Source organism: Quercus suber, unplaced genomic scaffold, assembly GCF_002906115.3.
Source record: "Quercus suber isolate HL8 unplaced genomic scaffold, Cork oak 2.0 scaffold_135, whole genome shotgun sequence".
Classification (NCBI taxonomy): Eukaryota; Viridiplantae; Streptophyta; class Magnoliopsida; order Fagales; family Fagaceae; genus Quercus; species Quercus suber.
The window spans coordinates 908,226-923,438 of record NW_027069597.1 but is presented as its reverse complement, the minus strand read 5'-3'; the positions used below and the strand labels follow the sequence as shown (position 1 = coordinate 923,438).

The 15,213-nt window shown below is 39.3% G+C and overlaps 1 protein-coding gene and 1 pseudogene across 1 annotated transcript; one reads left to right on the top strand and one right to left on the bottom strand.

Moving 5' to 3' along the window:
• Window positions 1–864: 864 nt before the first annotated feature.
• Window positions 865–6,736, bottom strand: LOC112034851 (transcription factor MYB101-like; annotated as a pseudogene).
• Window positions 6,737–10,996: 4,260 nt separating this feature from the next.
• On the top strand, window positions 10,997–12,166 carry LOC112034850 (uncharacterized). The gene has a single exon (XM_024067663.1). The coding sequence runs from the start codon at window positions 10,997–10,999 to the stop codon at window positions 12,164–12,166; it is 1,170 nt and encodes a 389-aa protein (XP_023923431.1).
• The last annotated feature ends 3,047 nt before the right edge of the window (window positions 12,167–15,213 follow it).

Here is a 15,213-nt window from a genome sequence, read left to right as displayed (position 1 = left end):
CAAAAAGAGTAATTTAGTCTTATTTTGGGCATAACCCCCTATCAAATGAGGAATGAATTCAATTTTGAAAGGGCGACCCAAAGGAAAATAAATTGAAATGTTCAAGTGAATATGAATAAATCAGCTTTTTATTTAGTAAAATTTTGAGGCTTTGAAGCAAAGCGTGTGACATATAAACCTCAAGATTGGCGAATAGATTTATTTACTTTAGATTAGAGTTGTTGAACCTGAAGGGAATTGCAAAATGAGGATGGAATGAGAGAAACATGTTGTCTGAGTGACCCATAATCCAAGCAGCTCCTACCTTTGTCTCACATTTATGAATTGGAAAGAATTAGAGGAAAGTGGGCGATGATTAGGGAAAGATGGTATGCGTGATGCTTTTTCTTCTTACTTAAAATAGAGATGTTTCTTGAGTCATAAACAAGAATTAAAGCCAACCCAAGTTGAAGAAATGGCACATCAAGGCATGGGTAAACTTATCAGGTTAGCAAAGTTTTTTTTTTTAATATTTTTTTTTCCTAAAAAAAGAAGTTAGCAAGTTTTGCTGCTATATTTAGCAAGATTCCTGAATTAATATGGTGAATTTATGGCGAATTGGGTATGTCATGTCTCGTCCCTCGCTTTAGGATATTAGGATATCACATGAAAGAAAATGAGCAATCGTGTATTACAAATATAGTCAATATATATTTTTAGATAAATAAGATAGAATTTTAACTTATGGTGTTCTAAGTCTTTACTAACATTAGTAAGCATCTAAGGCCACATTTAGAACTTCAGATTCCGAAAAGTACTTTATTTCATAAAGGAGAAAAATAGGAAAAGAAAAAGAAGCTTTAGGTAATACCAAATACTTGAGGCTAATGTAAAAACTACTTCATTGACAATATATACAACAAAAACATAAGATAAGCCTTCTTTTGGTTATATGCACACGGCACTCTCATTAAACATTGAACTACAACAGAAGAAAAGGTTCATGAGGCCTAATTTAAAGCTAAACATATATTACGACAACATTAAACTCTAGTTTCTTAACCGCATGGACAATATTCTCTTCTCCTTAATCCATATGGACACAACTCTCTACTCTTTGGACCATATGGACACTACCAGACTACCCTATTACTGTTGTAGGAAACACAAACGCTTGTAAGAAGCGCTTTAGCATATGCCAGGCAAGTTCTTCCAGTAGCAAGGGCTTAGGCCCCATTCGAGCTCTGGTTCGGTAGTGTTGGTGACCGGGGCTGGTGAAGCACTTTGTTGAGTGTCAAGCCTCACATTGTCACTATCCACACTGGATGATTGCCCATTAGATAGGTGACGACCTCCACGGTACCACTCAGGTATTGGCATTGCTGATGGGAAGTTTGTGAGCAGGCTAGCTAAGTCATCATCCATGGAATTCATCTCCTCCAGTGGATCTTCAGCTGGTTTCATACCTGTGTGAAACAACATAAGACCATTGAAGATAGCAAACAATAAAAGTTGTAACGCATTAATGGCATAAGCCCATAATGTTAAATAAAAAATAAAACAAAACAGATGTGGTTTTCACATTTTTACTTATTTTCATGGTTAATGTTACAACGTATATGGCATTAATAAAAGAGTATGTCCTTAACATAGTTGAAATTTGAAACAATTCTATTAACTCAGTGAAAATTAAAAGGAATGTGATACCGCCAAGCTGAATCATAATTGATCAAAACTATTATAAGCTAAGAAAATCCAATATGAAAAATTCTTACTTAAAAATTTATCAAACATATTAAACAAGAAGGAATAGTAACTTACCAATTGATGATTGAGATTGAGATTGAGAAGATCATCCCAGTGGTTCTCAGCACTAGTCTCACCACTAGTTTTGAAAACAGAATCAACATTTATTGAATCTTCCTCCTCGGTTGATGCTTCCACCATCACGCCTTTCCCTTTATCAGAGGCGACTGCAGACAAAACTTCTTTTCCCTTGGACTTCTCACCTAGAGTTTGAGACTCCACCAATAAAGCATCCAACAATCCACTATTGTCAAGAGACTGAGACAATGGATTCTCGATTTCATAGTCATTAACACTGCTTGAAGCTCCCAGTGGGTTCTCATCACCACTGATATTGGATGAAGTACGAGTTGCGGAGTTCAGTGGTGTTTGGTTTGAAGGGGTGGCAAAATCAACCCAAACCCATTTGCCCGCCCAAACCCACCTACTTAAAATAGACCAAAACCCACCGAATTATTAGTTGGGTAAAATGGGTATTAACCCAATTAACACTAATGTTTATTGGGTTTTAATTGGTTACCCAATTACCTAACTCCAAAACTACTAAAATTACCAAAATACCCCCATCAACTTAAAAAATGACCAAAATAACACCAAAACCTACAAAATGACCAAAATACCCTCAAAACCCAAAAAATGACCAAAATGGTCTCGAAACCCAAAAAATGACCAAAATACCCACGAAACCCCAAAAAATGATCAAAATATCCCTGAAACAAAAAATATGACCAAAATACCCTCGAAACCCAAAAATGACCAAAATACCCCTGAAATCCAAAAAATGACCAAAATACCCCTGAAACCAAAAAAATGACCAAAATACCCCTAAAACCTAAAAAAGACCACAATACCCCTGAAATCCAAAAAATGACAAAAATATCTCTAAAACCTAAAAATTACCAAAATACCTCTGAAACCTAAAAAATGGCCAAAATAACCATGTAGCCTAGAAAATAACCAAAATAACCCTAAAACCTAAAAAATGACCAAAATACCCTCGAAATCTTAAAAATGAGTAAAATACCCTCAAAACCTAAAAAATGGCAAAAATAACCCCGAAGTCTAAAAATTGATCAAAATAACTCGGAAACCTAAAAATGACCAAAATAACCTTGGAACCTAAAAATGACCAAAATAACCCCGAAGTCTAAAAATTGACAAAAATAACTCCGAAATCTAAAAATGACCAAAATACCCCTTAAACCTAAAAATGACCAAAATACCCTCAAACCTCTAAAGTGACGAAAATACCCCTAAACCTTTGAAATGACCCAAATAAACCCAAAACCGCTAAAATGGACATAAACAACATGAAAACCTCTAAAATTACCAAAAATACCCTGAAACGTCTAAAACGACCAAAATACCACTAAACCTATAAAACGACCAACATACCCCTCAAAATATCTAAAATGACCAACATACAACTAATCCTATAAAAAGACCAAAATACCTCTAAAATTACCAAAATAGGGGTTTGGGGTATCTTAGTCATTTTTTAGGTTTATGGGTATTTTGGTCATTTTTTATGTTTAGGGAGTATTTTGGTCATTTTTTAGTTTTACGGGGGATTTTGGTAATTTTTTAGGTTTAGGGTGTATTTTTATCGACTTACAGGTTTAAGAGGCTTTTTTGTCATTTTATAGGTTTCGGAGAATTTTGGTCATTTTTTTGGTTTCGAGGATATTTTGGTCATTGCAAGGTTTATGGGTTATTTTTGTCATATTTAGGTTTCAATGGTATTTTGGTCAATTTTTAGGTTTCAGAGGGTATTTCAGTTAATTTTTAGGTTTCGAAAGTATATCGATCATTTTTTAGGTCTAGGGGGTATTTTGGTCATTTTTAGGTTTCTAGGTTATTTTGGTCAATTTTTAGACTTCATGGTTATTTTTGCCATTTTTGAGGTTTTGGAAGTATTTTGGTCATTTTTAGTTTTTAGGGTTATTTTGGTCAATTTTTAGGCTTTGAGGTTATTTTGGCCATTTTTTAGGTTTTGGAGGTATTTTGGACATTTTTTGGGTTTAGGGGGTATTTTGGTCATTTTTAGGTTTCGGGGGTATTTTAGTAATTTTTAGGTTTCAAGGATATTTTGGTCATTTTCTAGGTTCCAGGGGTATTTTGGTCATTTTGTAGGTTTTGAGATTATTTTGGTAATTTTTAGGTTTTGGGGGTATTTTGGTCATTTTTTATGTTTCAGGGGTATTTTGGTAATTTTTAGGTTCAGGGGTTTTTTGGTCATTTTTTGGGTTCCAGGGGTATTTTGGTCATTTTATAGGTTTCAAGATTATTTTGGTAATTTTTAAGTTTCGGGGGTATTTTGGTAATTTTCTTTATATTTCGATAGTATTTTGGTCATTTTTTGGGTTCTAGGGGTATTTTGGTCATTTTGTAGGTTTTGAGATTATTTTGGTAATTTTTAGGTTTCGGGGGTATTTTGGTTATTTTTTAGGTTCAGGGGTATTTTGGTCATTTTCTATATTTCGAGAGTATTTTGGTCATTTTTTGGGTTCCAAGAGTATTTTGGTCATTTTGTGGGTTTTGAGATTATTTTGATAATTTTTAGGTTTCGAGGGTATTTTGGTCATTTTTTGGGTTTCAAGAGTATTTTGGTCATTTTTTATGTTTCAGGTGTATTTTGGTCAATTTTTGAGTTTCGAGGGTATTTTGGTCATTTTTGGGTTTTAGGGGTATTTTGATCATTTTTTTTTTTTGGGTTTTGGAGGGTATTTTGGTAATTTTAAGGTTTTGGGGTATTTTGGTCTTTTTTGGGTTTTAAGGGTTTTTTTGGTAATTTTTAGGTTTTAGGGTATTTTGGTCATTTTGTAGGTTTCATGGTAATTTTGGTAATTTTAAGGTTTTGGGGTATTTTGGTCATTTTCGAAGATTTTAGAGTACTTTGGTCATTTACATTTTAGGGGCATTTTGATAATTGGGTAATTGGATGGATTGGGGTTTACCCATAATAATTGTATTGGGTTGGGTTTGGGTTAGAAGCAATTAGTTAAATGAGTTTTAATGGGTAAATGAGTTTTATATATCCAACCCAATTATGCCCACACCAAACCCACCCCCCTAGTTTGAAGGGAGTTCTGTTTCTATTCCTTGAACTAAACCAAATGGTTCATATGGAGCTGGGCCCATAACCACAGGGCCGCGATTGTATTGGCCACTACCAAAACTATCAGAGTTGTACTCAACAAACGGAGCTGAAAAAGGTTGGGGTGCAATGTTTTGATTAAAAATAGGGGATGGTGATGACCCAAAAGGAGAAACAGGGGATAGAGGTAGAGCACAGGCAGGATTATTGTTATTGTTTTCACTAAAAAACTTGAATTAGTTGTTGGGGTTGGAGTAAAAGCCAGGAGTGACTTGGTTCTTAATTGGATTTGTGGGTGAGGAGAAATTCATGGTGTTGAAGACGGAAAGAGAGGGATTGTAGTTGAGCTTTCGAGGCTGAGAGGAGAAGAGGAAAGCTGAGAATGGAATAGAGAAGAGTGAGGCTACTTTTGGTGGTGTTGTTGTTGTAGGAGGTGAAACACTGCAGCTTCTTGTTGAACTTCTTGAGGATAAAGAGGTAACCTGGCTCTCTGTCGTCTTTTCATTTGAGTATTCCAGTAGTTCTTTATTTCATTGTCAGTTCGCCCAGGTAACTGAAAGGAGAAAGAAGAGGAATCAAAGTTAGAACAGAGAAGGTCATTGAAACAAAAAGTCAAAAAATCATGTGGTTAGTTTCACAAAAACCATAAAATAGGGGGGTCTAAACAAAAATTGAGTGAGTGAGGGACTCAGAAACAAAAGTTGAGGTCAGCATCCTAGATGCAAATGATGCAATGTATTTGTTTATTAAGAAAATAGGAACCAGAAAGGAGATCATGGAATAAAAAATGGGAAAAAAACAGAAATGAGAAATTCAAATGGAATCCAAAAACTAAGTGAGGACCTTGTTTTAGGGGCAAATCGAACGAGGTTTATTTTAACATTTAAAGATGATGTAAGCGAAGATGGTTAAAGGAGAGTAAGACCACCAAAATGCATGTAGACCATCTTAGACATACACATAGCAAGTGAGTGAGATAAAGAGAGAGAGAGAGGGGAAACACAGGTGGGATCATAAATCTTCTTTTTTGGGCAGGGGTGGAGATGGGTCACAATCAACACCAAAGACTAAATCAGATTTGAAAAATGAGACTAGTCATAATATATATATTGTTTTACTTAAAAAGGTCCAACCTTTATGTTTGGATGAAGAGAAGTCTAAGAGAGGAGACCATAGGAGAATAGAATCTGATTGGAATATACTAAATTTTAATATATTCAGACCAATTTCTACTTTATTTTCTCTCTTTTTATTCTTTCTCCTTCTGTTCCAAACATATCATAAAAAGATGATGTTACATCGACTATCAAAGAAAAAGAAAATAATCAAAGATAAACCAACACACAAAAATTCCATAATTAAAACCAGAGAAATAAATAGAATAAAGGCCCAAAAATTGAAAACAATGAACATAAAATATATATGACCAACCTAGATCAAGAAGAATAGTTACGGATGCTTGAATGCATGTGGCATATTAGACCATGTAAATATGAACGAAATGCATACAAACCTGAGCAGCCATATGAGCCCATTTGTTGCCAAGCTTAGCATGAATTTCAATGATAATCCTCTCCTCCTCACCAGAAAATGAGCCCTTCTTTAGATTAGGCCTCTTGTGGAATCAACAAATCACCCTTTCGTTGTCCACACACCTATCCTGAAGGGCCCTCATTTGCACCATTGCCTGAAATGAAAGAACGATGGTTAGAATCAAGAGATAGAAAATATGGAGTAATAAGATTGAGGGATACATACCCTAGACAAGTCATAAAGGCCAGAAGCCCCCAAGTCCTCTGTGGTGTGCTCACCATATGCGTCCATATTTGTCTCCTTGATGATCGAGTTGACCATCTTGATAGCGTAGCCTTTGTGGGTGACCAGCCTTTAGACAGAGCCGAGGATGATGGGGCCTTTCCCCGTCATTAGACCCTTTCCAACTCCGCGATGGGGAGGCGGAGATTTTTGTTGCTGATCCCCACGGTCAGCTCCAACAGATGGGCTCGTTGCCTTCTTAAGCGGACGGTTATCCTTCACATTGTTTTTCTTTTGGGGGCCACTTTGGAGGTTACCTTGGAAGTTGGCGCTGACATCTTCTCCTGCTGCTTGCACGCAGCTGTCGAATTTCTCACCATTGCCCTCTATTGGCCAGCATCCATCTCTACAAAAGGCGATGGACAAAATTAAATAAAGAGGAACAAAATAATGGTAATTGGCCAAAAGATATACAGACGGAGAGGGATCCTACATTGGCATGAAAAAGAGTCTAGTCGTTGGGCTTCGGGTGTCAGCACTGGACCTTTGCAGAAAGTGTGGAAGGTATCAAGGGTCACAAGGTCCTTCCATTTCCTTTGATCGAGAGAGATTGCCTAAACTCATCAGAGGAAACTCTCTTGCTCGTCGGTTATCTATGGACTGACTTGAGCTGAAAAGCAAAGGGCAGAAAGTTGGATACATAAACTAATGAGGTAATAAGAGATAAATACTGACGACTTACTAGACTCCTTGACAACACCCTAAGTATTATTAAACCCGTTGGACATGCTATCCCACTCCAAGAGTCTGCACACCCAGTTTGTCTCGTTGGAAAAAAAGTACTTGTTCTTCCAATTCCTATTGGAGTAAGGCATATTAGACACCAATCTAAGAGACAAAAATCTGGCTAGGAAGTGGTAGATACCTTTCGACGAGGAAATCTGCAGAGGCTTGTAACAATAAAAAAACTCGTCGAGGGTAAGCCGATAGTTTCCACCACTTAATTGACCCCATATCATCTCAGCACCAATAAAAATTCTCCACGCGTTGGGGGCAAGTTGGTTGATGAACAAGCCTAAATAGTTGGAAAGCTGACTGTGAAGCTCCATTAGTGGCAGCCTTAGTTCCGCGGTGAATATGGCATCATACATGCCGACGTCTGTCATTTTCCTTGAGTAGCACCTCTCAAAATTCCTTGGCTACTGAAAATGGATATGTTCAGGGATTTGATAATGGCCGTGAAGGGTGTTGAATACTGTGTGCACTCGGAGTGGACTAAAAAGGCCAATTCACTCTTGGGCTCACAATATATTTGTAACGTGGGCTTTGGATTTCCTACTATGGGTGAGGTTCTTGGCACAGAAACTCAATGAAGCTCTCTCTCTCTTTCTATCTCTCGCTCTCTCACTTTCTGTTTCTTTCAGAACCTTTCAACAACCCCCTTTCTTCCCTCAACTTCTCATATTTATAGCTCTAAGTTAGTGGAGAGGCTATGATTATTTCTATGGTTAGTGCAATGAGAGGTCCAATATCATTGATCATAGGTGGGTGTTTAGGTGGGAGTGGAGTGTGGTTTGGAACTTGGTTCCCACTCTCGCAGATATTCTCAGCAGCGATGTTCCCTAAGGCGCTGTCGAGCATGTAAGGGACGGCGTGTTTGAATGTCATTCTCTCTTCACTGCTCAGGAAAGTATTGCCAAGCAAGGATGAGGTGGCAAAACTTGGGCCCGCAGCTTGTGTGGGTTCGGGATGGGCTTCTGGGTAGAAAGAGAACAGGTTTATGGGCCGTATCTTCATATTAGAGTCCCAGGCCCAAATGGGTTCGGGTACAGGGTGCCGTACAAATACCTTATGAGACATGGTAAGGTAGAAATTGTTCACTGTCCATATCAGCAGAAGGATAAACTTTCTATGGCCATTACCATTTGCCTGGGCTACATCTCCGTCGCCCTCCACGTGGCCTTCCTCACCACCATCCCCTTTTTCCTTTTCCTCTTCCTCCTCAGCAAAGGAGTGAGTGGACGGTTCCTTATCTGGGGACCAAGTTAAATCCACCAAGGGCTCACACCCTGATAGATAGATTTCGTCGTAGCCCGCACCCTCACGAACTGACGACAACTGTTCACTCGTCGCTTCTCTACCACCTGACATATATTCACCTACGAGCAACGGGGGCATTTTAAGAACTTATTCGACGGGTCTCTAAAAAGTAAAAAGAGAAGAACGACGACCAAATTGGCAAAGCAATAAAACGGAGTAAGGGAGAAGAGACTTACGGAAAGAGTCGACGGTTGCTTAAGCCGACGGGTTAATCGCTGATAAAGAGTGACAACCGACAGAATAACACAACAGCAAGGTGGCTTTGGATCACGATTCCTTAAGAAAGTGAAAATGAAATATGAGGAACTAAGAATTATTTATAGAGCATAAGGGCGCGATATACGAAGCGAAGCTTTTAATTAGAAACGAGGCCAACCAATGAGTACCACGCATCAACTAGCATTCATTCTCAAGGTGACCTATGCCATAAATGACACACTCTTCAATGGGGCATTTAATGCTTTTTAAAAAAAAACACTTAATTACTCCAAGACCTGTCCAACATAGCCGACGGGGCTACAGAGTAGGGGCAGCTGATGGGGTTTTTTTGGGTGAAAATATCAAGGCATAACAGGAAAAGCTGACGGGTTCTGTGGAATTGTCAACATTGCTAAAACTGACGGTTTCCCTATAAAACCGACGACCTTGAAGATAGACAAGCAATGAAGCTGATGGGCACGTCACCCCCACAAACTGACAAAAGACCATTAGCTGACGAAAAGCACACCGACGAACCTTATGTGGCCTTACTTGATCCTTATGCATACTCATATATGTAAACATCTTACGTACCACGCACAAAGACCCTACTACGCACCCATATCTTCATCGTATGGAAAGATACCCTAAAATCTTGGAAACCCTAATACCAAATCTTCCCTACAAGGAAAAATCCCAACTTCCAAGGGATCTTGGTTCACTACTCACCACTATATAAGCACCAGACCTTCTCTTTTCTCAGGTACGCAGAAAATCCCTAGCTATCTCATTATAGAGTTCTTAGAGATTTCTCATTCATTAACTTGACTTTTGGAGGGTCTTTGGCTGGTACTACGTCGGTGCCTTCTGTTTAGTCCTTGTGCTTTTGTTCTGTAGGTGCCCATTAGCATGATTTGGAGCCAGCAGCTCACTGATGATTTTCGTGCGTCATCAATTATTAATCCTAAGAGTAAGGGGGGTTGCTTGGCTGGCCTAAAGGTAGAGGGTGGCTACATCATGTTATTGCTTCCCCTCCTTTAATTCTTATATGGAGCTTTTTAAAAATAAAATCAATGCATAATGTTTTCATTTTTTAATTTTTGCCCCCATCTCTTAACTTATTATAATTGTTGCTTCAATAAAACACATTTGAACATCTTTCTGCTTCTTTTTTATTTATTTATTTATTTATTTATTTTTTATTTTAAACAAACACACACACACACACACATAAGGGAGTGAGAATGAGTTATAACTTATAATACAAAGACACACTACAAATTTCACTTGAAAAACATGATAACTTTTAAGAAAGGATGAAAAAAAGAGAGTTAGGGTCTGTTTGGATAGAACTTATTTTGTTGAAACTGAAAACACTGTAACAAAATAATTTTTAAATGTGTGAATAGTATCGTGGGACCCATTTTTAATGAAAAAGTTGCTGAAAAGTGAGATTTGTGGGTCTCGTGAATAGTGCACGAGACCCATTGATGTGCTGAAAAGTCAAATATTACGGTTACTGTTCATGAACAGTAGCCGTAACAGTGTTATTCGCTCTTGAAACGCATGCAAAAAAAAAAAGAGAGTAAAGTACGCAAATGCGCAAACGTGGACGCAGAAACATGTATCCAAATGGATACTTAATCACATAATTTTCTTTTCTCATCTATTTTCCTTATTTTGTACGTATTTTTAATGAATTCAATTGAAAAAGAGTTGTTAAAACTAGTTAATCTACTAATTTAATGGAAAAGGAAACAATAATGATTCATTTATTGTATTTACATTTCAAGGGAAGCTTCTATAGGAAGTAAGAACCTCATTGACGAAAACTGGAAAAACTTACAAGAGAGAAGATCAAGAAAGTTGAAAATTTTGGTCTTAAGCAGTTGGGACTATTTATGAAGAATTGAAAAGGGAGCTCTCTCCCCACTCTATTGTAGTATATTGTTTCCCTCTACCGTGAGGATGAGCTGTCCCCTCTAGTTCTGCATCTACTAGTAGGGGTGTGTAAGTCTATCATTTTGTCTTGTTTGTTGTACTGTGTTTTTGGTTGCAGGGATGGAGGACTTAACACGTAACTGGCAGAAGTTATCCCTTTCAAACAAAGAAGGGGTGAATGTGGATCTCACAGAGAACAAAAGACTGAATAGCTTTGCTCTCGCTGCAAAGTTTTTTTCTCGGAGATCCCTGAATGTTGACGCGGTGGTTAGGACTTTTAAGCCGTTGTGGCGCACCAAGGGGAGTTTTCAAGCAAGTGATGCAAAGAAGAATTTCATGGTGTTTACTTTCGATTTGGAAGAGGATGTGGATAAAGTGCTTATGGGTGAACCATGGTCTTTTGATAGACATCTGGTGGTTTTTTGCAAGTATGATGGGGCAACTTCGGTTCAAGAACTCAGTTTTGATAGGGTCACATTCTGGGTACAGATTCACCATCTTCCTTTCTCTTTGCTTACTGAGGAGGTGGCTTTCAAGTTGGGTGATACACTAGGTACTGTCATAAGGACTGGGGACTCATCGGAAATGCGAGGAGGAACGTTCATGAGAGTAAGGGTGTCATTGAATATCCTAGATCCGATCTGCCGTGGTCGTCGCATTACTCTTGGGCAGAATGCAGATGGGTGGGCTTCTTTCTCTTACGAACGCCTACCAAATATCTGTTATTGGTGTGGTAGGTTTACACATGAAGATAAGGAGTGTTCTCTGTGGTTACAAAGCAAAGGATCTTTGACAATGGAGGATCAGCAGTTCGGAGCTTGGCTTCGGGCCCCTCAATTCAACCTGGCTCGTCGATCGTTCATGGAGGTTAAGGGTTTTGAAAAGGCAGTAGAGAAGTCCGATTTGGAAGTGGTAGCACCGGTGAAGAGCTGGACGGCGAAGTTGGGAGGCAACAAGATGGGTATGGAAAACCCAAATAATCTGGAAAGTATTGATGGCACAAAATCTTCAGCGGATTTTGCGGCAACTCTCCAGGAAATTGATGATGAAATTCAGAGATTTTCAAATTCAAAATCCTCTGAAATTATGTGTATTGAAGGCACAGCTAAGTCAGTCACAGAAATCAGGGAGATTGATCGAGCATCGGAAATTCCGGAGCAAGCCATTAATGTCACGGAAATTGATAGAGAATTGATTGTGGAAGGTAAGGTTTCTGACTTTAATTCTTTGGAATTGAGGGAGATGAGTTTTGATATGGGCTGGGCCAGTAAAAGTCAAGGGAAGAAATGAGGCCCACCAAAAACTCATGTGAAGGAAAAAACCAAGTGCGATGGGCCTGGTTCACTTCCTGTCACTATTGGGCAAAAAACTAAGAGTGGTGGGCTTGGTTTATTTCCTGTCACTGTTGGGCTTGATCAGGATTTTTGCATGCAGTATGGGTCTAAACGTAAGGGAGAGGTTCTGGACGTGGTCATTATGGAATGTGGGGAGAAGGAAAAAAGGGTGAAGAGAGAGCAGGGGGTGTCTGCTACTTCTTTTTCTATGGGATCGGCGGAGGCTGCTGAGCAGCCCCGCCGGGTCCAATGAGTCTAATCAGCTGGAACTGTCGAGGGCTTGGGAACCCTCGGACAGTTAAAGCCTTGCAAAAGGTTATCCAGCGTGAAGAGCCCATATTAGTCTTTCTTATGGAGACTAAGCTGAATAAAGAGAAAACAGAGAAGGTACGGGATCAGTGTAATTTTCGGTGTAGTTGGGTGGTTCCTAGTGTGGGGAAAAGTGGAGGTTTAGCTCTTTTTTGGAAGGAGGATCTTTCAGTGGAAATTCTTGATTCAGACCAGTCACACATTGATTCGGTTGTTAAGGGAGGTGTTTTTTCGGATTGGTGGCATTTGACTGGTTTTTATGGTTCACCGGATACTTCGAGAAGGGATGAGTCCTGGGGTTTGTTAAAAAGGATCCGGGATAGGTCGGAGTTACCGTGGTTGTGTATTGGTGATTTCAATGAGATTGTTTGTGAGTCTGAGAAGGAGGGCGGGAATTCTAGAATGAGGCGTCAAATGAAGAATTTTTCTGATACCATTAATTGGTGTGGTTTGAGGGATTTGGGATATGTTGGACCGAATTTCACTTGGCTGTACCAGAGAGCTGATGGATTCCAGATTAGAGAACGACTGGACCGTGCTTTGGCTTCGTTAGACTGGGTGGGGAGATTTCAAGATGCAAAGTTATACCATCTTACCTGTTCGGCGTCTGATCATTCTTCGCTGGCATTACATTTTTTCAGGAAGCCGCGAAAACAGAGAGGTAAAAAAATTTTCAGATTTGAATCCATGTGGTTAAAGGATCCGAAGTGTGAAGAGGTAGTTAATTCGGCTTGGGTGGATGGTTGCATTGCTAGTGGGGGTTTTCCGATATCTCGGTGTTTGGAGTTGTGTCGGAGCAGGTTGGAAGCTTGGAATAAGAGTGATTTTGGGCATGTGGGACGGAAAATTTCAGAACTTCAAAGTAAGCTGGAATGGTTAGAACACCAACCAGCTTCGCCTTCCATTATTAGTGCAACTCGGGATACAAGAATAGAGCTGAATTGTTGGTTGGACAGAGAAGCAACTATGTGGTATCAACGGTCTCGACTAAATTGGTTTCAGTCGGGTGATCAGAATACAAGGTATTTCCATGCAAGAGCATCTTCCCGTCTCAAGAAAAATTTTATAACTGGTTTGTTGGATTCTCAAGGAGTATGGTGTGAAGAAGAACATGTGATTGGGGAGATTGTAGTCAGCCATTATGCTGATCTCTTTTGTTCAAACCAGCCAACGGAGTTTTCTGAGCTTCTTAATGCAGTGCAGCCAAAAGTTTCGGATGACATGAACAGAAGGCTTGATATGCCATTTCAAGATTCGGAAGTCTACTCAGCCCTCAAACAAATGTATCCTCTGAAATCCCCGGGCCCGGATGGGATGCCACCACTCTTCTTTCAGCATTTCTGGCCCACCATTGGTAATACTGTGACTAAAACGGTATTAGACTTTCTAAACTTTGGCTCTGCCCCTCCTAAGTTCAATGATACTCATGTAGTTTTGATTCCTAAAAATAAAGATCCCAAAAATATTTCTGATTATCGCCCTATTAGTTTATGTAATGTGATTTTTAAAATTGCTTCTAAAGTGATTGCTAACAGGCTCAAGAAAATTCTGCCCTCCATTATTAGTGACACCCAAAGTGCATTCGTGCATGGAAGGTTGATCACTGATAATATTCTAGTGGCGTTTGAGGCGATGCACCATATAAGTCAGAAGAAAGCAGGTAGAAAGGGGACAATGGCTCTGAAATTAGATATGAGCAAGGCGTATGATCGTGTAGAGTGGGTTTGTCTTGAAAAAATCATGGAGAAACTTGGGTTTAATCTGAGTTGGAGGAGGTTGATTATGAGATGCGTGACCACGGTTTCCTACTCCTTCAGAATTAATGGGAAGGTTTATGGGTCTGTTCAACCTTCAAGGGGAATCCGACAAGGTGATCCTTTATCACCGTACCTCTTTCTCATTGTGGCAGAAGGTCTCTCTTCCTTGATCAGAAAATCAGTGGAAGTAGGTGCTTTAGAAGGGGTAGCAGTGTGTCGTGGTGGCCCTAAACTATCTCATTTGTTCTTTGCGGACGATAGCCTCATTTTCTGCAAAGCTACCATTGCTGATTGTGAGACTTTGCAACGGATTTTTCAGGTATATGAGAATGCTTCTGGACAACAATTAAACCGTGCTAAAACCTCTTTGTTTTTTAGCACTAATACATCCAGGGAGGTTCAAGAGGAGATTCGGGAGAGGTTTGGAGCTCAGGTGATAAAACAACATGAAAAGTATTTGGGTTTGCCATCGCTTGTGGGTAGAAATAAAAGAGCTAGCTTCAGTGCTATTAAAGATAAACTATCCAAGAAGTTGGCAGGTTGGAAAGGAAAGCTACTCTCTAAAGCGGGTAAAGAGGTCTTGATTAAAGCAGTGGCGCAAGCAATACCCACCTATACCATGAGCTGCTTCAAGATACCTGATTCTTTATGTGAGGAACTCACTAGTATGATTCGACAATTTTGGTGGAGCCAAAGAGGGGTGGGATGGGTTTCAAACGCCTCCAACAATTTAATTTAGCTTTATTGGCTAAGCAAGGTTGGCGTCTTCAAACTTGTCAAAATTCCCTTCTTTATCGTGTTCTCAAAGCCAAATATTTTCCATCATGTGATTTCCTTCATGCCACTGCTGGAAATAACCCATCCTACACATGGCGTAGCATTTTGGCAGCAAAATCCATTGTAGAAAAGGGTTGTCGGTGGAGAGTCGGGAATGGTT